Genomic DNA, 24,784 nt, shown 5'->3' on the forward strand with positions numbered 1-24,784 from the left:
TACAGCGCGTGTGTGTGTACCCAGCTTAAGATCCGAAATGCAGCTGGAAACTGAAGTACATCTATAAATCTGAAATTATTGCAGATTAGTCTGTAAAAAAGTTCAAAAGTCCTCTTTTTATGTTGATCCTCTTCTACTCGTTCCTCAAAGAGATAGAAAGGAATATACCATTCAATAGATGTAGGTGGGTATAATGGAATTGTAATATTCCTACTTACATCTAAGATTCGGTAGTCCTTCTCCCTCAATTTCCTCTCAGACTTGGTGTAAGCCCTCGAATGTACAATCCTGATCATGCGTACCCGCTGCCAGAGCCGTAACTAAGGTAGTGCGACCAGTGCCATGGCACAGGGCACTGCAGGGCAGGGGGCACTGTTTGGGCCTGTCAATTTTCGTATTTATTATCATTCTCACTTGTAGCTTCCTCTTCTGTTGTCCCCAGCATCTCCTGGCCTCCCCTATCTCTTCCCTGGCCCTTCCCCATGAAGCCATTCCACTTTTTCTGGTGCACTATCTTATGTCCCTATTTAAAAATAGGGGTGTGTGGACACCAATGCTCTCTTTGGCACAGGGCACCAAAAAGTCTAGTTACGGCTCTGCCCGCTGTCACAGGCAGGAGGTCACATCACACACCCGTCGTTGGCCTACTATGCCCACGTGGATGGTAGGGAATGACGTTGGACACTGGCTGATGACGTCAGGGTCCTCTCCGTGAAGGGGAAGTAAGACACTGCAGCTAGTGTGTCATGTGACCTCCTCCCTGTGACAGTGGGTACGCATGATCAGGATTGTACATTCAAGGGTTTACACCAAATCTTAGATGTAAGTAGGAATATTACAATTCCATTATACCCACCTACATCTATTGAATGGTATATTACTTTCTTTCTCTATTTGTGGAACGAGTGGAAGAGGATCAACATAAAAAAGAGGACTTTTGAACTTTATTACAGACTAATCTGCAATAATTTCAGATTTACAGATGTATGTATAATCACTGATACCCTAAAGAAAGTTGCGCCTGGTAAATTTTGGTAATGCATGTTTATATATATATGTGGTGGGGATCACATTTTTACTAAGCAGCATTTTCACCTGTGTGTAGCGCAGAATGTTATAATTGTTTTCCACTGAAGTACACCTGACTAGTCTCCCGGGTGTCTGGGAGACTCCCAAATTTTGGGCAGTTCTTCAATAATCCCAGGAGAGTAGACATCATCCCAGATCGCTGGGGAAGTGGGCAGTCCGGGGGTTTCATGATGAGATTTGCGGTGAATTGTGTCATCGTGGCCTCTTAGCGGTGCACAATGCCAGAAATGTACATCAGGGAATGGGGCCACAATTACGTAATTCACTGTGAGTATATTACTTCAGTATTCTATAGCTCTGCCATTGGGTGTCATCTCATCCAGGTATTGCCTATTTCACACCGGTGTATCCTACTGTATGTATTGTGCCAAAGATGGCTGCCTCGTCTGGTAACTTCATGGGTAGAATGAATAATCTTTGGAATTTATAACCCAAAATAGCTGCCTCACCTCTGAATTGTGCGACTGCTGCTTGATATACCCTGGTAATTGCAGGAATCAGTGCCAGCTGTGGAAGGGAGAGGTACTGATCATCACACAGGACAAATCCAGGAGGTTAGATCTTGTTTTACATAGAGACCATTATTTTGATCACTCTTAAAATGAATAAGCCTATGGTATTGGTAACACTTACTGTTATCGGAGAAAACTGGCAAAAAGTTTACATTACTTACAGGTTCAACTGATTTACTGAGTGTGGGCTGTAGCGAGCATATCTGAGTTGAACTAGGGATAGCCATCGACCATCGATGATTGCCAAACATTGATGGTTAACCACCAATGGTCGATAGCTTTGCCATCGATGGCGGAGAGCCAATGATTCCCAGCCATCGATTACTCAGAGCTCCACAGTGCTTTATTTTTATTTTTTATCTCTGGGGCACAAAGCATAACTCTGCCCCCGCCGTGACTCTTGAAGCCCCGCCCCCAAAATCTGATTAGCCCACTACCCAGGAACTACTAGAACAGGACTGACCATTGGTGGGTGAAATCATTGATAGTTTCCTGTCGATGGTTACATGCCATCAATGTTAGCCACTAATGGTACTCTACTGAACATTGATGGCTAACCCAACAGTGGCCATCCCTGAGTTGAACTTATATTGCAGATCTCTCTTCTCGAGCAGAACCCAAAAACAAACCAGGCCATATCAATCCTGAAGTTGCGCTGGCAATAGCAGCGGTCTACAGAGTGCTTGTTTCCAACAGTGAAGTTTAGCTCCCAACATTTGGCAGGAGGGGAGATGGATGCTCTGTGCGCATCATAAAAAGGCATGGCCTTGTAAGATGGGGGGTGGCTTTGCAGTATAAGGGCGTGGCCACATAGCACTTCCCGCTACTCTCGGGGGACGTGGCCTAATCACGGGAGGTGTATCCACACCCCTCTTAGAAGAAAAAGAACTAAGCACTGAGGTTAGGGGCACTGTGAGACTCTCATCCAGGGGTAAATCCAAGCAAATCGGTGTGATCACTCCCCCCCCCCCCCCGACAGGCAGTGGAGAGGATACTGCAGCTGCTACTCAACAGCAGTAGTCTCCCTGGTTCCACTGCAGCCCAGCATACAGCAGCATGTGCTGGGCTCCTGACAGGTAAGGAGCAAGCTAGCAAGCCCGGTTCAGGTAACTAATACCCCGCTCCCCTTTTTCAGCACCCCTGCCTGGTCTATAAAGTAGCTGGAACAGGGGAATCTGGTGAGACCAGTTGCAGGCAGGAGTGTTAAATATACTAGTGATGAGGGCAGAAGAACTTTGGGTTTCTAAAGAAAACAAAAGAGGTGCCGGTACTCGGCACCATCATAAAAAAGCACTGCCCCAGGTCTCTGCATTTATTTTCAAATAGGAGGGGTGTCTTCAAGGATGTCAATGCACCAATCCACTGGGCACAGTCACCCAATGACTGGACAAGCATAACACTGACGATATCCATAAACCATGTCCTCCTTGGTCACCAGGTCTACACCCAATTAAGTCATTATGGGACACACGGGAATGAGACTCCTGCACAATGGCAGGTATTGGTAGACTGATTGCCACTGGGCACACAAGTTGTACTGGCAGACGTGGAGGCCTAACGCCTGATTAAGTGCGTTCTACTGGTGTTTTCATTCGTGTGTCCACTACCTGTACGTGCACTCACCCCAGGTAAAAATCACTCTTGTAGCTTAGCCCTATCAGCAGACGGGTAGGGGTGATGGTACGGGTAAAAATTTCCTGCGCCCGGGCTTCCTTAGGGGCTTGTGGACGCTGTACAGGGGGATGAATGCCCCCCCCCCACACTTTTTGGTGGCACACACAGTGGTTTTCATTGATTTTTTCGGAGTGGGCACAGCCATGCACCCAGTATTTGGAGACCTCTCCCCCCATCACTGGGCCCATCATTGCTCTCTATGGCCATGCCTATAAGCAGAAAGACTACTGTTGCTAAATAATCCTTCTCTTATAGTGAGACAATGAGGAAATAAATGACTAACCCGGTCAGTGCACAAGTTGCCTTATCTAAGCTCTGTTTTTTTATTACTATTTTACTAGATCAGATAATTATTATTATCATTTATTTATATGAAACCACAAGCGTTCCTCAGCGCCTTACAAATGCAGTAACTGGCTGGTTGCTTGCAGTATTACAGCACATTATAATGTTAGCAAAATATTGTCTGTTAATTTGCATTTGGCCTCAGCATGGTGATATGTGCACATTTTGAAGCTATGAAATCATTCCCTCACCCCAACCCTCTGTAATACTAGCAAAAATCACACTCAGACTCAGCTGTTCCATCCACAGTGAGAGAGAGCATGCCACACCTTGCCACGCGCAATATGGCTGCCTTCCCCAGGATACACGTCATGATGACGCAATACAACTGCGCCCGTGTGTTGGGTGTAGAAAGATGGCGGCCAACTTGAACGTGGGGACGGTGATTGAGGCGCTGAAAGTATTGATTACTCCAAAAGGTGAGCAGAGGCTGGGAGAAAGCTGAGGCCGCCTGCAGTCCCCGAGCTGGGGTGGAACTACATCTCCCAGCATGCTACTGGTGTCAGAGCATGCTGGGTCCTGTAGTTCCATAGTAGCCCATAGTCCAGCCCTACTGCTGTTTATCCTGTACACAGATGCATTATTATAATTCAGTGCAAAAAGATGCTGTATGTCTGACCTGGCCTCTGTGTTGTGTGACAGACACCCCCCTGTATAATCACGTGCCATCTATACTAATATACTGTCATATCTTTGCTTTAGGATTTTTCTGGATCTATAAAGTTTGTGTAAAATAAATATTACTGGTCATATAACAGCAAATGAGAGGAAATGGAAACCAGTTTTAGTTAAAAAAGTAAACATTAGAAGAACAAAACGTGGTGGATTGTACAGAGGGGGTGCCCTCCATATTGAAGACGTCACCTGAGCCTAGATAGAGCTGAGATTGTATCATTTATGTAAATCCATTATAGTGTCCTTCACGGAATACCTGCTTTAGACATGAAGGGTGCAATTCACTTAACCGCAAGGTGCCGGCTTTCCTACCATTTCCCCAGCACCCCGCAGCCACCAGCATCCCAATTTTTCCTTCTATCCCATAGAGGTGTGCAGGAAAATGTGCTGTGTTGTTGTACTTTAATTCTCGAGGGTGAGCGCAGATGAACTTGGTGACCGCTTATCTCTGGGAATAAAATATGGGGCTTAGGGTCTTAAAAGTGAACTGTTGGCATATTTTCTATATCTGGTCACTTCATATTCCACATCTGCACACCTTGCCTGTACTGTGCTTGCACGATAGCGCAGCTGTTCCACCTCTCCAAGCACAAGGTTGGTAGGTTTGGACATCAAAGATCGATAATTCAAATATGTCAGTGTTTGGGGTTTATACTTGGTGCAGTTTCGGTTTGATAGAGGCAATAAGATTTATCGTCTGGATGAATACATTTGCCCCTATGCAGACTTCAGTATTACTTCTCTGCTATTCCCTTTAACATGGCCCATTTAGTATGTACACACACTGTATAGGCTGCCAATACACCTTACATTTGCAGCTCTTGTCATTCAGCACAAAGGTAATATTGTATTACTAGGGTACATACTTGTGCCAGGCATGTGGTGTCTGTGTTCCCATGCAGCAGTGATAAGGTAAATGACTCCTGTTGCTAATAACCACTCTTTGCTGCGCTTTTAAATGATAACCCTTCACCAGAAGTGGTTCAAGTGCCTCCCAGGCTGCTCAGACAGAGGACCTCATTCAGAGCTGCTCGCAGGCGGCCCGATGGTATGCGTACGTGCATGCTTCGTTCTGTGCATGCGCGAACTACTCTGTGTGATCGCAACCCACTCGCTCGCCCAGCAAAGACAGCCCAGTGAAATGAGTGACAGGAGAGGCTGTTTGTGGGTGGTAACAGGGGCAGGACACTAATAACGGGGGAGTGGTGGTGCGAACGCAGGCGTGCCTGGGTGTTTCAACGCCGTTTTTAAGGCGTGCATAATTAACAGGCAGCATCACAGTGCACGTCAGATGCCTGTTTTTTACACTGATTTCCTCGCAGTGCTTGCGGTAGGGTAAGGCAACCACAAGCGCTGCGATCGCATCCGACGGTGCTCGATATACCAATGTTTTAATACTTCCTGGAGATGACGTGCACTAGTGGGCGTCTCTACATATGCTAGTGGGTGTCTGCATACACAGAGCGATCGCTCGCACCGCCAAGGTGGGTGTGCTTATGCCTTGGCGAGCGAGCGCTTCCCATGGTGTCACTTTGACAAAGTTGCATACGCTGGATGCGAGCGGCGCTGAATCAGGTCCAGAGTCCCTCACATTACTACTACACCCTTGCTGCGCTCTGTGATGGAAGAAGCTGGTCTCCCGCTCGAATGTGCAGGTTATCAATATTCCAAGCGATTGATTATCTTTCAGAGGGATACGTTCAGCAGCAGTCGGGATGCCGACGCTTACATTACCGGCACTGTCAGATACCCAACCCCTTTTCAGATGATGATCGCTATGTATCAATACCAGGTATATACCAAAGATCAATCCGGACCCTACTGATGTCCGACCCTAAATGGGGGGCTACAAGTGCAAGATATGCACGACTGTATATTGCGCCGTTGTGTATATGCGCAGAGTGATAATTGGGCACTAGGACACATCTGTGTGTTGTACACATATGCTGGAGTGCTGGTCTACAACAAGCCAGACGTTTGACGTGAGTTTCACTAGAAAAGAAAAATAATTGTTATTCTTTCTTAGTAACGCATTTAGACTTAGTAGTTAGTAGAATGCGTTACTAAGAAAGAATAAACATTATTTTTCTTTTCTTGTGAAACTAAGGGCCTCATTCAGACCCGCTCGCAAGCGGGTCGATGGTGGGGGCACTGTGCGTGTGCAAGCCCCGGAGCGAGAGAGATATTCTCCCACTACGGGGCTCGCTACAAAAGGGGCGGCTGTCGATGTTGATCGATGGCTCGCCCCGTTTTGTAGACATGGTGGGGGGGTGGCCAGACAAACGGAGGCGTTCCTGAAGGAACGCCTGCCGTTTGTAGGCGGCCCTACTGACATCACCAGGGATGTCTGTTAGAGCAGGAAGCTGCCTGGGACTTTCGGTAGACGAGACCCGACCCCAAGGGTCTCGTCGCAAGCCCCGATGGTCTCAACCATCACCAAGTCACTCGCTAAAGCTGTGGGTGGTAACCTACCGCTTAGCGAGCGGCCAGGAGGCCGCCTTTCAAAAGAAAAGCGGCCGCCCTCATTCAGAGCGAGTGCTCGCATTTTGCGAGTGGATCTGAATGAGGTCCTAAGTCCATTTAAACTATTGTTAGGTATTTCTCATTTTCAAACCAAAATAGAATGATTTTTTTTTAGTTACTATGGGGACAATTTAGTCACTAGCGATGGTCAGAAGTTGCCAGCGTTCGGACCGTTTCCTTGTCAACTCACGGCCACAAACTTCACAGATTTTCCTTCTCAGCCCATCAGAGATGTGTCTCTGTAATGTTTGCTCACATCGCTGAGAAATTAATTGTGGTGTTAATGTTAGTATACTAGCTTCTATGTAATACATGAAGTGCCAGTGTATTCTGATCTATATGTGTAATGTATGTATTACAGATGCTGGGTCAGTCGCTCATGGTACCGATGAACAAGCTGCCTTACTCAGTACATTGCAGCTCAATGTGTCCTGCCTGCAGGAGGAGCTTCAAACGGCTCCTAAATGGGAGGAACTACAGATCCTAAGGGCCAGGGTCTCCCGGGTGGCCACATGGCTGGGAGGATGCTCGGAAACACCTGCAGATCCATCATGGAAGTTCACGTCAGAAGCTCTGCTCTTACTCCTGTCTCTCAAGGAGTGTATGACTCAGTTGGCTGCCTCTTTCCAGCCCCCGAAACCCAACCTGAGGACTCCTGAGGCTGCCCCAGCACTTAGCCCAGACACACTTAGCATCGCTCAGCAGAAGACCGTCCAGTCTGTTCTGCAGTTTGTGGTGTCTCTGGGAATCTGCCCATATCTACTACCCGGGATTGGCCTCCCCTTGAAACATCGTTCCACATTTGGAGCCCTCGTGTGCTCAATGGCGTCATGTGACCTGCCCCAAGTTCGTACCCGCAGGCTGTACATCTCTTGCATTGCTCTATTGGAGGTGTCTGGCCATTCCTCACTGGGGACTATACTCTTTACTCAGCATCTTGGGGACCTCATGGCTGGGCTGTGCCAGCTGGGATGCTGCCCGACCAAAGCAAACTGCGATCCGGGCACAGAGGGGAGACTGAAGGTAGAATACATTGCTGGAGCCACCATGGGCGGTGACGGTGTATATGATTACTTTATGTTGTCCGTGTCCTGTTCCCTTGGATCGCATACAACACTGGCCTGGAATGAACAACTCGGCCAAGTTTTTATACTGTTTTAAAATACATTAAATGTTTATATTCTATATCTGTATCGCTCCAACAGCTTTTCTTTTTTTCAAAGAATCTGACGGAGAGCGAGAGGAGCCAATGTAAGGAGGCTCTGAGGGGTCTCCTGGATCAGTTATACCAGCCGCTGGTCATCAGAGAGCTGCTGGTCTTGCAGGGGAGACCCAGACAGGTACATTCTCTATATGACTGTAGTCCGGTCTTATCTAATATAGGGGGTAATGTATCAAGCCATCTACAGAGGAGAAGCTGCTTATTGCAACAAATTAGCATCCACCTATTATTTTATAGACTCTGACTGATCAATGCTAGCTTGAAGCTGATTGGTTGCCATGGAGAACTTCTCCACTGTTGAAGGTTTGATAGATTCCCACCAGTGTTCTTTCTGTTTAGAGCTGTGTCCAGTTAACCGTTTACTACTTTAATAGTTTTTTTTTTAGTAACTTTTTCTTTAGTGTGTTTGTTTCTTTTAATTGCTATTTTTTAGAATAGACATTTGTGATGTCTTTTTTTTCATAATAATATCTTATTTGTGGAGTTGCAGTCAGTGGATGATATTTTTTTATTTTGTATTGAGAAAGTATAGTACTCATTCTGACAATTATTTCACTAATGCAATACAGATTCATGTAGTCACACACAAGCCGTCCTAGTTCTGTTTCTGCAAATGCATCCTCAAGGACCTTATTCAATGAGTGTGCTAGAAGCACCAGAGCAGAGAGCAACACCCTAGGCAGGAAAGAATAACCGCACGGGTTGTGACATGCAGGGTGCTAGAAGGAACACTACACTCGCTCAATACATGGGTACATCCCAGTAATGATAGATGTGCACACAGATAAGGTACATCTGGGGGACTAGCCAGGGTTGTACAGAAATTTGCAGCCATTTAATGTGAAAGGTTCCACATTTAACGTTTCCTGGTTGTCTTCATATCCATTTAGGTGCATGTTTCAGGTTTACTTTCTTTATCTTCATTGTCAGGGTTTGTTAATCGTCTTTGGTAAAGAAAGAACACATTAGCTCTATATGACTTGACTGCAGACACTGATCCCTACCCTATTTCCAGGGTCCCCGTCCTTCTGGTGTTGCAGCCATAGTGCAGCGTGCCCCGGCTCCTGCCTGGCTGCGCCGTCTCTGTGGGCAGCTGCTGTCTGAGCGACTTATGAGGCCGCATGGGGTCCAGTCTGTGGTGCGCGGGATCCTAGAAGGAGCTCGAGGTTGGTTTAATATTAGAAATGCTTTATTGCGCTTAAGGGATTACCCGATGCCAGGAACTAGCACAGTGTCTGCAATTACTAATTGCCCAATGCCAGGAACTAGCACAGTGTCTGCAATTACTAATTGCCCGAAGCCAGGAACTAGCACAGTGTCTGCAATCACCAGTTGCCCGATGCCAGGAACTAGCACAGTGTCAGCAATTACTAATTGCCCAATGCCAGGAACTAGCACAGTGTCTGCAATTACTAATTGCCCAATGCCAGGAACTAGCCCAGTGTCAGCAATTGCCCAATGCCAGGAACTAGCACAGTGTCTGCAATTACTAATTGTCCAAAGCCAGGAACTAGCACAGTGTCTGCAATCACCAATTGCCCGAAGCCAGGAACTAGCACAGTGTCTGCAATCACCAGTTGCCCGATGCCAGGAACTAGCACAGTGTCTCTAATCATCAATTGCCCGATGCCAGGAACTAGCACAGTGTCTGCAATCACCAATTGCCCGATGCCAGGAGCTAGCACAGTATAGTCAAGCAGCAATTGCCAGGAACAAACACAGTGCCTGTAATCACCAATAACTCAGCAATTGCCCAGAGCCAGAAACCAGCACTCTGCCTGTGATCATCAGCTATCCAGAACTAATGCTGTAATCACAAATTACACAGAGCCAGGAACTAGCACTGTGCCTGTATCGAATAAACGTGTTTCCCCACTTGAAACTACAAATGTTATTCCACTACCTCATATACTAAGTGCCCCCCCACATCTCTTTTATTGGGAGCTCATTTGGATTTCCTTACCCCATGTTTCATGTCATTGGGCCTGATTCAGAGATGGAAAATATGCAAAAGTTGCAGGAGGCGCCTTGTGTAAAAAGACGCCTCCTGACGGCTTATCTGATCCGCTGCTGCGTCCGACGACGCAGCATCAGATCATCATCGCCACTATCAGGCAGGCATTCGCTATCTGAGTAACCTTAAGCTTACCCAGATGGCAAAAACCACCGGACAGCTGTGACCGAATCGGTCCAGCGTCCGTCTCGGAATCTGTCCTGTTGTATGTAATTGGTTTGTACCCCTCACTGTATAGCTCTGCGTAATATGCTGATAGATTGAATTTGAAGTGTAAGGAAGTCAGGCTCTATAATAGCCTTTGCTGCTGCACGTTACTGTCTTGTGTTCTGCATACAATCCGCTTCCTTAGAGCCAAAAAATGTTTGGCAACACCAGGTAAGGAGCGGACTCTCTTATATTACAGTGGGTGCAGCTGGGGGACGTGAAGCGGAAGCTGCTGCCAGCAATTGGAAGAAGTGTGATGCCGTAGCCAAGATCCTGGCATCCTGTCCGCAGCAGTCACTGACCGTGGAAGAATATTACCAGAAGGTCTGCCCACAGGTAACAGACCACGGAACTGTCACTATTGGTCACTGCCAAAAATTCCCGTATTTGTCTTTTATTCTTAGTTATTGGTCAGTAGAGAACATGGGCCTGGTTCTGAGCGGGACGCATCGGCGGCTGCTGTTTTCATTCGCCCGCGGCTTCCTACTTACTCTAATGTGAGAGTCCGCCAGTGTGTTTGGCAAATCCTGAATGACTGCACGCAGAAGCCTATCCCGCCCACTGTTTTTACATCCACAGCCGGAGTCGCCGTCACTAGTATCGTGACAATGCACCCACGTTCAAATTATCCGTTAAAAACAGGCTCTGTCTGCACGCTACACTCGCGTATTGAGGCCGGCTTACCCGCCTACGACACACTTATGACACGGGGCATGGTCACTGTTCAGATAGGCCCATTTGTAGTGTGGTTTCTCTACTGGCAGATCAATCCGTCCGCACTGCCGATCTCCTTCAGTGAACATCTGCCTGATCCGGCTTAGCCGGCGATTTTCTTTCTTTGGCGCATTCGCAGTATGCTGAAATTGGTGACATCTGTCCACAAATGCTCTTGCGTCTGACTCAGAACCAGGCCCCATAAGTGCTCACTGTCACCCTGATTTTGGGGAGTACCACTGTGCACAAGCATTGCTCAGACCTTTGAGGAACCCGTTTTACATTGTACTGCATGCAGCTGTTACTGGCGCCCCCTATTGCTTTCATTCCTCAGAACAAGGCAGCAGAGGAACTGTGCTAGATCAACCTGTAGCCAATCGCAGCATACTAAATTTATCAGCAGTGCAAAGTATTTCAGATTGACTAACTCCCGTGACCTCCCAACTGATAGCTGTAGTATCCAATTTCTGCATTAAAACATTAAGGGCGGAATTCAATTGTTGCTCATGTCGGGCGCGATCAGCTGACAGCACTCCATTTCAGCTCGCCGCCCCAGGGGGGGGGCGAGCCGAAATAGGCGAAAAATGACCTGTTTGGGCGTCCAAACTGCACTTTTCACGATCGCGCCCAGCACTTTGGTCGGGGGAAGCCGATTTACGTGGCTAAACCCGACCGAAAAAGCAGTAACAATTGAATAGCGCCCTGTGATCTCCCGTCACTTTAGACGGGAGATACGGACTGCGAAAACAATTGAATATCGCCCTTATAATGCAGTTTAGTGATGAGGTTCCTTTCAGACTAGTGTTGGAAACACCGGGGTGGTAAATGCAAATTTATTTTCTTCTGTTGTTCCCAGATCCTGGACTTACTACACATCCAGGACACGCTGACAGCACGTCAGTTTCAAAGAGTCGCTACTGAAATTTTCCTGAAGATGGCACGGGATCACCCTCAGCTGGCAGAGGAACATCTCATTCTACCCATGCTGCAGCCCTTACTGTGCTGCACCATGGCACAAGCAGGGGAGCGGCTGAACTGCTTCAGAGAGACGGAAATGTATGAGCCACTTACCTGTAGGCTGTAGTGAGGAGGTAGTTCTTCCCCTAAACTGCTTTCATCTCATGCACCAAATTGCTGATGCTGAATCTGCGACATACGTCTATTTGCAGTTAAATTCCTTTTTGTTTTTCAAAAATATATTTATTGTGGCTCAAAACAGTACAGTAGAAAACGTCAGGAAATCACGACATTAAAGAATAAAACAATGAGCAGTTTGGTGGGATTAGCGAATATATACCTAACTATCATTTACAGTTATGTTTATTCAGAGATCATGGCTAGAGAGGCCAATCCCGGGTTGTTATTTCAATCCCAGGATTCGGGATTGAAAAACGCTCAATCCCGGGATTGAAAAACGCTCAATCCCAGGATTACTGGGATTGAGTTGGACAATGGGGCCGGCAGTGTGGCTGAAGGGGCGGTCAGAAGTGGGGCTGCGCAGTGTGACGTCACACTGCGCAAAGCTCCCGGGTGAGTGCTGCAAGTGCTCAGCGCTGCCCGGCATATCAAAAAACGAAATAGCGCATGCGATCATTAGTCCCGAAATCCCGGGATTGGAAGCTCCAATCCCGGGATTCGTATCCCACCAATTTTGGACCAAAATCCCGGGATCCAATCGATCCCGATCCCAAGATTGGTCTTCATAATCAGCGCCTTTGACAAACCGCATCTAAGTAAATTTACCCCTTTTAGTGTGTGAGGGGCTGGATGCTCAGTGTATAAGGCCATGGACTAGTCATGTGTGTTGATGCATTACTCTCCATGCACTATAATACGTCTGATTCTCCGATGTGCATTATTTATTCAGAAATTGTATTCATCTTTTAAGAAATTTTGATCACGTATTTAATTTTAGAATCAATTGAGTCAATTCACCCAACACTAGTTACAGTGTAGCCCAGGTCATGGGACCAGCGAGTACCTGGCGCATCCTATAGACCAGGGGTGGCCAGAATTTTGTACTCTGGGATCTACATTTAAAGATAAAAATCTTTTGTAATCTACCGAGTATCTACATTTGCTCACAAGCGTGAAAAAGGGGAGTGGTGTGCAAAAATGTGGGCGTGGCCTTGAAGCAAGGGGCATGGGGACTGTCCTGCTAAAATCACACATTGGCCCCCCAGAGGGGAAATAAAAAACCATATACACACATTGGCCCTCACATAAAAAAATATATACATTAAATTGCCCCAGCCCCCTACAGAATACTGACCTGTTTGAGAAAGAGGAACTCCAATTTCTTTTTGGACGCTGCTGAATGCTGTTGGACAGGGACGGGCCAACGCGATCGGCTGGTTGAGTGTCTGCGGTCAGCCACCCCTGCTATATACACTCCGGGTAATTACATTCTAGCAGCTGCCTATGCCCAGATTGCATACAAATGATATCATTAATAAATGGGCCCCTGTATGTGATAGAGCCCGGCTTCTACTCACCCCAGACGACCTGCGCTAAGCTCTCTCCATGTCTGGGGGTTGTAGTGCACCAGAAACAATCATTTCTACTTCAGGGTCCATAGGGGGTCCACAGGGTTGACCTTGGGGTATAGCTTGGATCTGGATCCACAGGCACCATACAGTTAAAGGAAGAAATGGAGTGTATGCGCTTGACTAATTAGCTGCTTAAAATTAAAATAGTAATAGTGCAAAAAGTGTTTAAGCGCTTGTGGTGATCTGAGCGGACAAACAAAACAAACATACAAATAACACATATATGTTTATGCTCTTTTGTTACTAATGAGAGTGGCAGCTTGCTGGTATCTTATCAGCGTTGCTGTGGGTGGGAGTCCGTATGCCCGTTCCTCTCCTAACTGTCCCTTACTATACCTCAGAGTGTCCGGTGATAGCGGCGGTCTTCTCCCTTGCACGGGGTGCCTTCTCACTCCGGAACACGACTCTGCTTGCAGCGCTGTAAGTGCGGCCGCGGCAGCCGGGTATCTGCAGGCTCTAGCGGTGAGGACTGTTCCACGTGACTCCAAACTCTCCTGCTCCAACGCGTTTCGGACCTCGCTGGGTCCTTTGTCAAGGATAGGGATTGGGCTGCTCATTGCCTCTATTTATACTGTTCTTTATTAAGTGCTAAGTTAAAACAGGAAGTCTGTACCTTGTGACTTCCTTCTTTTTTTGGTGGCAACCATGTGTTGACAAAAATTTTTTTTTTTTTTTTTTTAAATAAAATCCACTTTAAAATCCATATATTAGTCATTTGTATTTCTTGCCGATTCGCCGCTCATTCTATAAATACTATGTGTGTGTAAAATTATTAAAAGGATATTGTCATGTATGAAGATATATACTAGGAATTCTATGTCATTTTTAAAATTTATAAAAAAGCTTTTAGTTCAATGTCTATATTCAACCCATATGGGTCCAAAGTTCTCAACATATAGATCCATTTTGTTTCAGTTTTTTTCAATAAAGTGATTATGTCCTCACCCCTCCAATTGGGGGTCACTTTTTGAATGCCCATAAATTTCAAGCCTTCTGGGTTTCTTCCACCATGCACCATACAGTTAAAGCTTTAGCTCCCAGGATGCACTTGGGTCCTTCTCTATACCCCGCCCCCGAGCCACAGGCACCTCAGTTTCAGTTTGGTGCCTGCCGAAGTCGGTTGCACTGTGCAGTGGGGCTGCAGGAGCAGCTCTTAGCGCCGCTCGCAGGGATAAACGCAGTCAGTTGCCGCCGGTCTCTGGGGACAGACCGGCGGCGCTAGTAGCGGCGGGCTCCCCCTCATGCAGGCATACCCCGCGCTCCGCTGGACCACCAGAGTATAAGTTCCGGAGGGGAACCGGCATCCCTGGGGTTAAATACTAGCCAGGGGAGGCAGCCTTCCCTGGTTTAGCGGCTCCTCCCCTCAGCTCAGCGCGCCTTTTCTCATGTGTACTGGCGTCGCTGAGCTGCTCCTCTGCTGGCCACTCCTCCTCAGAGCTCTCCGGCGGCCATCTTTAGAAGGCTATAACGCAGACTCCCAGGCAGGTGCATGGTCAGGTCCCCCTGTGTACCTCTCCCCTACCAAAAGGACAGTGTACACAGCGCTATAACTCCCCCCAGACACTGAATCTGGGTGGTTGATGGTAGCGATTGGTGCAGTAAGTACAATCTTCCTGCATTGTATGTGACTTTGCTAGTGCTGCTGTCTGTACTTATTTTCTAATTACTGTCAGCTTATATCTATCCCTTTGCTTCTCCTACAGCCCGAAGGTGTGTGGAGGAGGGGCGTTTTTCTATTAACCTCACTCTTATAAATCATGTATTTGTGAGGTCAGTCACATACTGTTGTGTGCTACACAGTACCATATTTTTGGGCCTGTTTGTGTTGCATGCTGGTGAGTGCGGGGGTGTTAACACTGTATGTCCTCTGCTGATAAGTATTTATTGCATCATGTCTGATGAGGAGACTGAGCACTCCGGGGCTCTTGTGTTGCTTTCCTGCAGACGCTGTTCTGCTGGTGTTAATGGGGGGGATTTATCTCAGGATGGTCTGTGCGTGCAGGCCCCTCTATACCCCCTATGCAGCAGGACCCCCCTTGGGCGATGTTTTCACAAGTGCTGACATCTATTGCAGACAAGTTGTCGATCCCTACAGTGACCCCTTCTGGGGCATTGTCCCATTCCCCGGATATTCCGCAGGTATTGCGATCTCCCTCCGGGGCCCAGACTGTGAGACAGTATTCGGGGCTGCCTGTGTATGTCCAGCCTCCCCCTGTATCACAACAGTCTGTGGTGCCTTTTCAGAGCTTCCCTCAGTCGGCTCCTCCGCCTTGGGTGGATGTTCGCTCCAACTCGGTACAGAGTTTGGCGGCCTCATCCTTGGCTTTTCAGTCATTTTTGCAGGGTGATGTGCCACAGAAGGCGACTAAGCGGCCTGTTGTGAGTTTACTCACTGCGCAGGTATCAGAAGCGGATCCCTCTTCAGATGATGGAGAGGTCCATGAGGATTCTGATTTGGTTGCTGTGGGACAGGAGGTTGAGCCTAGGTCCTCCATTAATGTTCCAGCATTAGTTAGGGCGGTGCAGGCTATTCTCAATATAGAAGAAGAGGCACCGGTCCCTAAGTCGAAGTTTCCTGACTTCAAGAAAGCAAAGGTTACTTCTAATGTGTTCCCTCTGTCCGATCAGTTGGTGGATCATATGGCGGCGGCCTGGCAATTACCCAGCAAGAGATTCCAACCGCAGAAAAGGTTGGCTTCTCATTATCCCTTTCCTGAGGATCATTGCAGGAAATGGGAGACTCTACCGGCGGTGGATTCACATGTCACTCGCTTGGTTAAAACCGCTACGCTACCATTGCCGTCTATTTCCTCTTTAAAGGATCCAACGGACAGGAAAGTGGAGATTTGTTTGAAGTCCATTTACTCGCTCTCCAGAGCGGTGGCGCGCCCATCCATGGCCATTTCCTGGGTGGCTAAAGCCATTGAGAACTGGGCCAATGCCTTGGAGGATTCTCTTACGGACGATGTTCAGAGGGCATTAGTGGCACAAATGAGGGATGCCGCTTCCTATATTGGGGAGGCGTCATTGGACGCAGGCATGTTAACCTCTAGAGTTTCGGCTGCGGATGTGTCTGCTCGGAGATCCTTGTGGCTGTGGTCCTGGAGGGCTGATACGGACTCTAAAACGGGTCTGGAGGCTCTCCCCTTTAATGGAGAATTGCTATTTGGTCCGGATTTGGACAAAATAGTGGATACCTTGGCTAAGTCCAAGTCGGCTTTTCTCCCTTCGGCTTCTGCGCCGGCTAGGGTGAGGAGCACTGCTTTTCGGTCCTTTCGGGTTCAGGGTAAGGCCAAGGGTCAGTCCTTCCCGAGACATTCAGCGACCAAAGCCTCATCCAAACCGGATGAGAAACAGAAGCAGGCATGGAATGCTCGGCGCCTCTCTTCCAAACAGGAGGATAAACCTGCTGCCTGACGGGACGGGCCTCTCCAGTACCACCATGGATGCTTGGGTTCGAGAAGTAGTCTCTCAGGGGTACGCCCTGTCGTTTCGGTGTAGGCCGCCTCACCAATTTTTTTTGCACGAGTCCTTCGCTGGACGAGTCCAAAGCTTCCCATCACTGTTTCTGGTGCAGAAACCCAATGGGTCTCATCGCCCTATTCTGAATTTAAGGTCTCTGAACAAGTACCTCAGAGTTCCCAAGTTCAGGATTGAAACATTGCGTCCATCATCCTGGCGATGGAACCAGGGGACTTCATGGTCTCCCTCGATATCCAGGACGCCTATCTCCATGTGCCCGTAGCACCGGCACATCAGCGGTACCTGAGGTTTGCTATCCTAAACCATCACTACCAATTTCAGGCGTTGCCTTTCGGTCTTTCCACGGCTCCGAGGGTTTTCAACAAGGTGATGGCAGTCATGGCTGCCCACCTTCGGGGTCAGGGTATATGGCTGCTGCTGTACCTGGACGATCTGCAGCTGCTGGCGAGCTCCCCGGAGGTGCTTCTTCATCATCTCCACCTGACAATTGCTTGTCTTCAAGCACACAGGTGGTTAATAAATTGGAAGAAGTCGTCTCTGATCCCATCTCAACGGATGGTCCATCTGGGAGCACTTCTGGACTCCAGTCAACAAAGGATTTTCTTGACTCTGGAAAAGGTATCCTCCCTACAACTGAGGATACACAGTTGCCTGAGCAGTGGCAGGGTGTCAATACATTCGGCAATGAGAGTCCTGGGGTCCATGGTGTCGGCATTCGACATGGTGGAGTTCGCCCAGTTCCATTCCAGTCCCCTGCAGGGGCAGATTCTTGTGGAATGGAACGGGTTGTCCCGCCGGATCCGATCCCAGATGCTGGTATTGTCCCCGGAAGTGCGCCGGTCCTTGGCGTGGTGGCTGCAGTCAGCTCATCTCAGCCAGGGTCGCCCCTTTTGGATTCCGGACTGGGTTCTGCTCACGACAGAGGCCAGTCTCCAGGGTTGAGGGGCAGTGACCTGCTCGTTGTCTCTTCAGGGCCGTTGGTCGGCGGAGGAGGCCGTCCTTCCCATAAACATTCTAGAGCTACTGGCAGTGTACCGTGCTCTTCTGGCGTCAGGCACCGTTCTTCTCGGAAGAACAGTTCAGGTGCAATCAGACAACGCCACCACGGTGGCATACATAAATCACCAGGGAGGAACTCGCAGTCGAGCTGCGATGTCGGAAGTGTCCCAAATCCTGACTTGGGTGGATTGCCACCTTCCAGCAATATCGGCAGTCTTCATCCCGGGAGTCCTCAATTGGGGGGCAGACTTCCTCAGCCGTCACGACGTGCATCCCGGGGAATGGTCGCTTCACCCAGAGGTGTTTCAACTTCTCGTGGACAAGTGGGGACTGCCGGAATTGGACCTGATGGTCTCTCGTCACAATTACAAGTTGCCCATATATGGCTCAAGGACAAGGGACGCAGGCGCAAGCCTAGTGGATGCGTTGTCAGTGAAATGGTCATTTCACCTAGCGTATCTGTTTCCTCCAATCTCCCTGCTCCCTCGGGTACTCAGAAAGATCAAACGGGACGGAGGCACGTTTCTGCTGGTGGCTCCAGCGTGGCCCAGACGTCCTTGGTACTCCAATCTCAGGGGCCTGTCTGTAGACGCTCCGTACCTTCTGCCTCAATGTCGGGATCTGCTGTCTCAGGGTCCCTGCCTTTACCTGGATCTGGGTCGAATGTCTTTGCCGGCGTGGCTCTTGAGACAGCCGTCTTAAGGTCCCGGGGCTTTTGAAGCTCTGTCAACAGTACCATGCTTAGGGCACATAAACCTGCCTCTGCACGGATTTACCACAGAGTGTGGCACACTTACTTTCAGTGGTGCGAGTCTAGAAGCTATGACCCTCAGGTGTTCAGAGTTTCTAGGATTTTGCCATTTCTGCAGTCAGGTCTTGACCTGGGCTTACGGCTTGCTTCCCTAAAAGTTCATGTATCGGCCCTGTCAGTGTGGTTCCAACGAAGGATTGCCACACTGCCTGACGTTCACACCTTGTTCCAAGGTGTGCTGAGGATCCAGCCTCCCTTTGTGCCTCCATTGGCTCCGTGGGACTTGACAGTGGTTCTTCGGATCCTGAGTTTTTGCCTAAAGTGGTTTCTAAGTTCCACATAAATCAGGAACTTGTGGTGCCAGCTTTTCAGGCTCCGGGTCTTACGACTGGCGAGGCTTCGCTGGACGTGGTCCGGGCTCTCAGAATTTATGTTGAACGGACGGCCTCTGTTAGGAAGTCCGATTCGTTGTTCATCCTCTTTGGTTTCCTTAAGAGGGGTTGACCTGCCAACAAACAAACTTTAGCCCGTTGGCTTTGTTCTGTTATTAGGGAGGCTTATATACAGGAACGTTTGCCTGTTCCAGCCTCGGTTAAGGCTCATTCCACTCGGTCTGTAGGCCCTTCTTGGGCTGCTAGACGTGGTGCCTCCGCTGTTCAGCTGTGCAAGGCAGCCACTTGGTCTTCAATTCAGACATTTTTGAGGTTTTAATGCGTTTGACACCTTTGCCTCTCAGGATGCATCCTTCGGGCGCAGGATTCTCCTTTCTGCTCAGGAGCGTCCCCGCCCTTAGTTGAACTGCTTTGGAACATCCCCAAGGTCAACCCTGTGGACCCCCTATGGACCCTGAAGTAGAAAACAAGAGAAATGGTAAGAACTTAACTTTGTTATCTCTGTTTCTACGAAGTCCATAGGGTCCACAGGGCGCCTGCCCTGACGCACCTGGCTTCACATGGGCTGTGGTACTGGTCACCGGTGTTTCCGTCTCCCATTTCTGTGAGTATGGTTTCTTGTGTGTTCCAGTCTTCCTTCTCTCTGTTTAGTCTCCTCCTTCGGCCTGGACTACTTACCAACTGAGGTACCTGTGGCTCGGGGGCGGGGTATAGAGGAGGACCCAAGTGCATCCTGGGAGCTAAAGCTTTAACTGTATGGTGCCCGTGGATCCAGATCCAAGCTATACCCCAAGGTCAACCCTGTGGACCCTATGGACTTCGTAGAAACAGAGATAACAAAGGTAAGTTCTTACCATATCTCTTGTTATTATGCTCTAAAAGACCATGTGAAGTATATTTACAGCACCTACTTTAATCCCACCAGCGCCTGATTGGTTGATCTTGCATGAGCCAGTGCTTTCTATGCAGACAATAGAGATAAATGGTCGGAGTGGCCGCAGCATACGCGCAATTCTTACATAACTTGTGTTCAACTCTACATGAGCCCCATTAATGTATATTGGGCACAATATGGTGACACTTGATTGTTTATACAGTACAGGTACAATAACACATATGGTACAGGTGCTTGTTTATACAGTACAGGTACAATAACACAATAATAATGGAATCAAAGAGAGGGGGAGGGAAATAACCGACCCACCCAACCTTCCATTCATTCCTAAGTTCCAGGCCCAGAAAATAAAGTTCTCCTCTCAGAGATATTACTGCACCTTCCCTGGAGTTGATGTCACCCTGCTTTGGAACCTGGGTAAAAGCCCCCAGACCTCTCACAGCTGCCCTATCCCAGCAGATTATGACACAACATAAATAATAGATTCAAACAGAATTTTATTTATAATTGTCTCTAAATACAGATAATTGCTGCAGCTGTGCGACACAGGAAGCAGTCACTTTGGTGGCAGGAACTAGGCTTCAGCCGTGGGATACAGGTGGTCTTCAGTTAGGGTGTGGAAGCACCTACAGCAGATGTGTTTATGAGAGTCAGCTGTGGGATACGGGAGGACTTGATTGGACTTCTACTCCCTCAACCACAGAGCAGCCCTAATTCAGGTGTGTTGGGAGGTGCTGGGATACAGGAAACCTTCCCCCTAAGGGCGCCTCTGATCTTCAGTTTAGGAGCCGGAGCATCAGATGTCTTTCTTGGCTTCAGCGCCTGGAGACGGGAGGGTTTCGGATTTAAGGCAGGAGCTGGTTCAGATCTTGTGCTCCGGTTCATCTGTGGCAATAACGGCAATTTACTAACGAGCAGTGGAGACGCTGGTAGTTTGCCCAGGGTTGCCCAGCTACAGCCATTATCGGCAGAGTCTCTAGATGGCTGTGCTTTGATGCCGTGTCTTTGTGCAGGGCACTGTTCCTGCCGGCCCATGTTAGACGGCTGTTTGGAGGCCGAGTTGTGTAACAGCCTGGCGCAGATTCTATTTTCTGCCTTCTTTTTATAGCCGTAGAAGTCCTCACCTAGGCTATATGGCTTTCTAGGTGAGACATGTTTCCCCTCTACATGTGTGTCCTTCATGGTGGCATATGGACTTGTACAGCTGTCCGGCCTGGATGAAAATGGACTTGTTGATGCAGAGCTACATGCTGGGCTCCACGATGGAGGAAGATGGGAGAGTTTCACATCTGAAGCATGATACACTGGTCCAAATGTTTTTCTTGGATTCATCTGTGGCAATAACGGTAATTTAGTAATGAGCAGTGGACATGCTGGTGGTTTGCCCAGTGTTGCCCTACTACAGCCATCACCAGCAGAGTCTCTAGATGGCTGTGCTTTGATGCCGTGTCTTTGTGCAGAGCACTGTTCCTGCCGGCTCACGTTAGACGACTGTTTGGAGGCTGAGTTAGGTAGCAGCTTGGCGTAGATTCTATTTGCTGCCTTCTCCGTATAGTCATAGAGGTCCTCACCTAGGCTATATGGCTTTCTAGGTTTCTCCTCTCCATGTGTGCCCTTCATGGTGGCATATGGACTTGTTCTGCAGCTGTCCTGGCTGGATGAAAATAATGTGGAGCTACAAGCTGGGCTCCTTGATGGTATAGAACCACGACTATACGTGGCCAATTCTCTCATATCTCTGGTAAATTATAAATAATTCACTGACGAAAAACCCCTGCTGCTCTGTAGGCTTACAGGCAGACAGTGGTACAGAATTGCCAGCCAGCAGGGTTCTAAACAGTCACCTGACAATGCCCTTTATGACATAACACTGCTTACAGGTTCTGATGTCACCACTTATGCCTTAAAGGGCCAGTGACACACTAAATTGTGTTTGTTTATAATGCTATTTTATATATATAGGGTAATATAGGTTTAGGAACAGTTCAGCTACCATTCAAGTGCAGTAGATTGGCATTGCCCAGGTTAGACCTGTACAATCTAGCTGGTGTTGTCTCTACCCCATGAAAGCCCTTCTACCATCACTGAGGCCACACTGAGAGGCTTCCACCAGAAAGCAATCACAATAAACATAATGGATAAATTCTCTTATACAATGTGTCAGTGGAGGCTGAGTGACCCTGAGTCACTGCGGATAAGGAGGATGATTCATGCACCTTGTCCCTGGTCAGATATCATTCATATAGTAACACACCTGTGGAGATCTCAGTGGCTGCCTGTATTCCTGCACCTATATAGCTAACAGCATTAATGACAAGCACAGAACATAATTTGGTATTGTGGCGGCCAGTGTGTTTGGAGAAGTGTTCGCAATGGTTGCCTGTATATATCGAAACTTGGAGAGATTCAGGGGGAGATGTATCGAGCCTTGGAGAGAGATAAAGTGAAGAAATATTAAATACCAACCAATCAGCACAGTGTTTGAAAAATGACAGGATCTGATTGGTTAGTACTTTATATCTGCCAAGTTAGACACTGATTGGTAGGTTCTTAAGCTCTCTCCACTTTTTTTCTCCACGGATTAGTACATCTCCCCCTCCCTCCCAATGTCACTAATGACGAGTATAGAACATAATTGTTATTTGCAGTGATCGGTGTGTAGCAGTGAGAATGGAAAACGAGTAACAAATAACAGGGAGGAGTTGAACCAGCCAGACTGAATACACAGGCATGTAGCACCAGTATACAGGAGTCCGGGGTACTTGTATCTGGTCGCAGAGAGCGCATCCTTCCTCAGACGCCGCACGGTTGGGGGCCGGGGCAGCGTCTGGGTGAGAGCTGCAGGTGCTCAGCGCTGCCCGACATAAAAAATAACTAAATGGCGCATGCGATCGTTAGTCTCGAAATCCTGGGATTGGAAGCTCCAATTCCGGGATTCAAATCTCGACTATTTTAGGCCAAAATCCCGCCGGTTCTGATCCCGGGATTGGCCTCCCTAATCATGGCCCATTAGCCTAATGATGAACGTAAAGTATTTAACATTGGCAATTTAGGACTGGAGGGTGCCCGTGTGCAGATGTTATAGTAAGATATAGTCAGGAGAAAGGAGCGGGCGAGAGCGGACACGGTGGCTGAAATGGGTGCAGTGTGGACCCCCTGGACCCATGGGCCCAGGTGCACCTCACACGCCCTGCCCTCATTATAGATCCGCAACTGTTATTCAGAGATTGTGCAACCAATTGATGCGGACCAACGTTCCAGTAGGAGTGAAAACATTTTTATTTTCTTCAAATTTTTTGCTAATAACGAATTTGAAAATATTAGTAAATAAAGTTCCTTCTGTAATCATGATGGACAAAAATCGAATGTCGTCCATTTTTTGTTATATAAAATCTATTATGTAAATCAGAGGTAACTTAACCACATAATGCTGTCATTCGGCATTAAATAGCATTTTGTGACGTCTTGCTCCTTTTTGTTTTGCACAAGTTTTCCCATTTATACGGGAAATGAATTAATTTGTGTTACAAGATTGCCGGGTCTGGAAGGAGCTGCGTAATACTGGGGGCCTTTCTTGCCCAATACGGCCTGGGTGCACTGCGGGTGCCTTGTATTGTGCTCGTATGCAGAGTCCGGCCTGGGTGCACTCCGGGTGCCTTGTATTGTGCTCACATGCAGAATACGGGTTGGGTGCACTCCGGGTGCCTTGTATTGTGCTCACATGCAGAATACGGCCTGGGTGCACTCCGGGTGCCTTGTATTGTGCTCACATGCAGAATACGGCCTGGGTGCACTCCGGGTGCCTTGTATTGTGCTCACATGCAGAATACGGCCTGGGTGCACTCTAGGTGCCTTGTATTGTGCTCGCATGCAGAATATGGCCTGGGTGCACTCCGGGTGCCTTGTATTGTGCTCGCATGCAGAATACGGGTTGGGTGCACTCCGGGTGCCTTGTATTGTGCTCACATGCAGAATACGGGTTGGGTGCACTCCGGGTGCCTTGTATTGTGCTCGCATGCAGAATATGGCCTGGGTGCACTCCGGGTGCCTTGTATTGTGCTCGCATGCAGAATACGGGTTGGGTGCACTCCGGGTGCCTTGTATTGTGCTCACATGCAGAATATGGCCTGCGTGCACTCCGGGTGCCTTGTGTTGTGCTCACATGTAGAATACGGCCTGGGTTCTCTCCGGGTGCCTTGTATTGTGCTCGCATGCAGAATACGGCCTGGGTGCACTCCGGGTGCCTTGTGTTGTGCTCGCATGCAGAATACGGCCTGGGTGCACTCTGGGTGCCTTGTATTGTGCTCACATGCAGAGTACGGCCTGGGTGCACTCCGGGAGCCTTGTATTGTGCTCACATGCAGAGTACAGCCTGGGTGCACTCTAGGTGCCTTGTATTGTGCTCACATGCAGAATACGGCCTGGGTGCACTCTAGGTGCCTTGTATTGTGCTCACATGCAGAATACGGCCTGGGTGCACTCCGGGTGCCTTGTATTGTGCTCACATGCAGAGTACAGCCTGGGTGCACTCTTGGTGCCTTGTATTGTGCTCACATGCAGAATACAGCCTGGGTGCACTCCGGGTGCCTTGTATTGTGCTCACATGCAGAGTACGGCCTGGGTGCACTCCGGGTGCCTTGTATTGTGCTCACATGCAGAGTACAGCCTGGGTGCACTCTAGGTGCCTTGTATTGTGCTCACATGCAGAATACGGCCTGGGTGCACTCTTGGTGCCTTGTA

The 24,784-nt window shown here is 48.5% G+C and overlaps 1 protein-coding gene across 1 annotated transcript in view; it reads left to right on the plus strand.

Moving 5' to 3' along the window:
- The window catches only part of LOC148502728 (transport and Golgi organization protein 6 homolog), a 106,487-nt gene that overhangs the window by 26,190 nt on the left and 55,513 nt on the right, over positions 1 to 24,784 (plus strand). Inside the window, exons 2-6 of the mRNA XM_088449432.1 lie at positions 7,180 to 7,841; positions 8,042 to 8,158; positions 9,056 to 9,206; positions 10,461 to 10,597; positions 11,832 to 12,031. Coding sequence (XP_088305558.1) covers positions 7,180 to 7,841; positions 8,042 to 8,158; positions 9,056 to 9,206; positions 10,461 to 10,597; positions 11,832 to 12,031 — 1,267 coding nt within the window. The remainder of the gene's footprint in view (positions 1 to 7,179; positions 7,842 to 8,041; positions 8,159 to 9,055; positions 9,207 to 10,460; positions 10,598 to 11,831; positions 12,032 to 24,784) is intronic.

Source organism: Taudactylus pleione, unplaced genomic scaffold (assembly GCF_031769625.1).
Source record: "Taudactylus pleione unplaced genomic scaffold, aTauple2 ptg000484l, whole genome shotgun sequence".
NCBI lineage: Eukaryota > Metazoa > Chordata > Amphibia > Anura > Myobatrachidae > Taudactylus > Taudactylus pleione.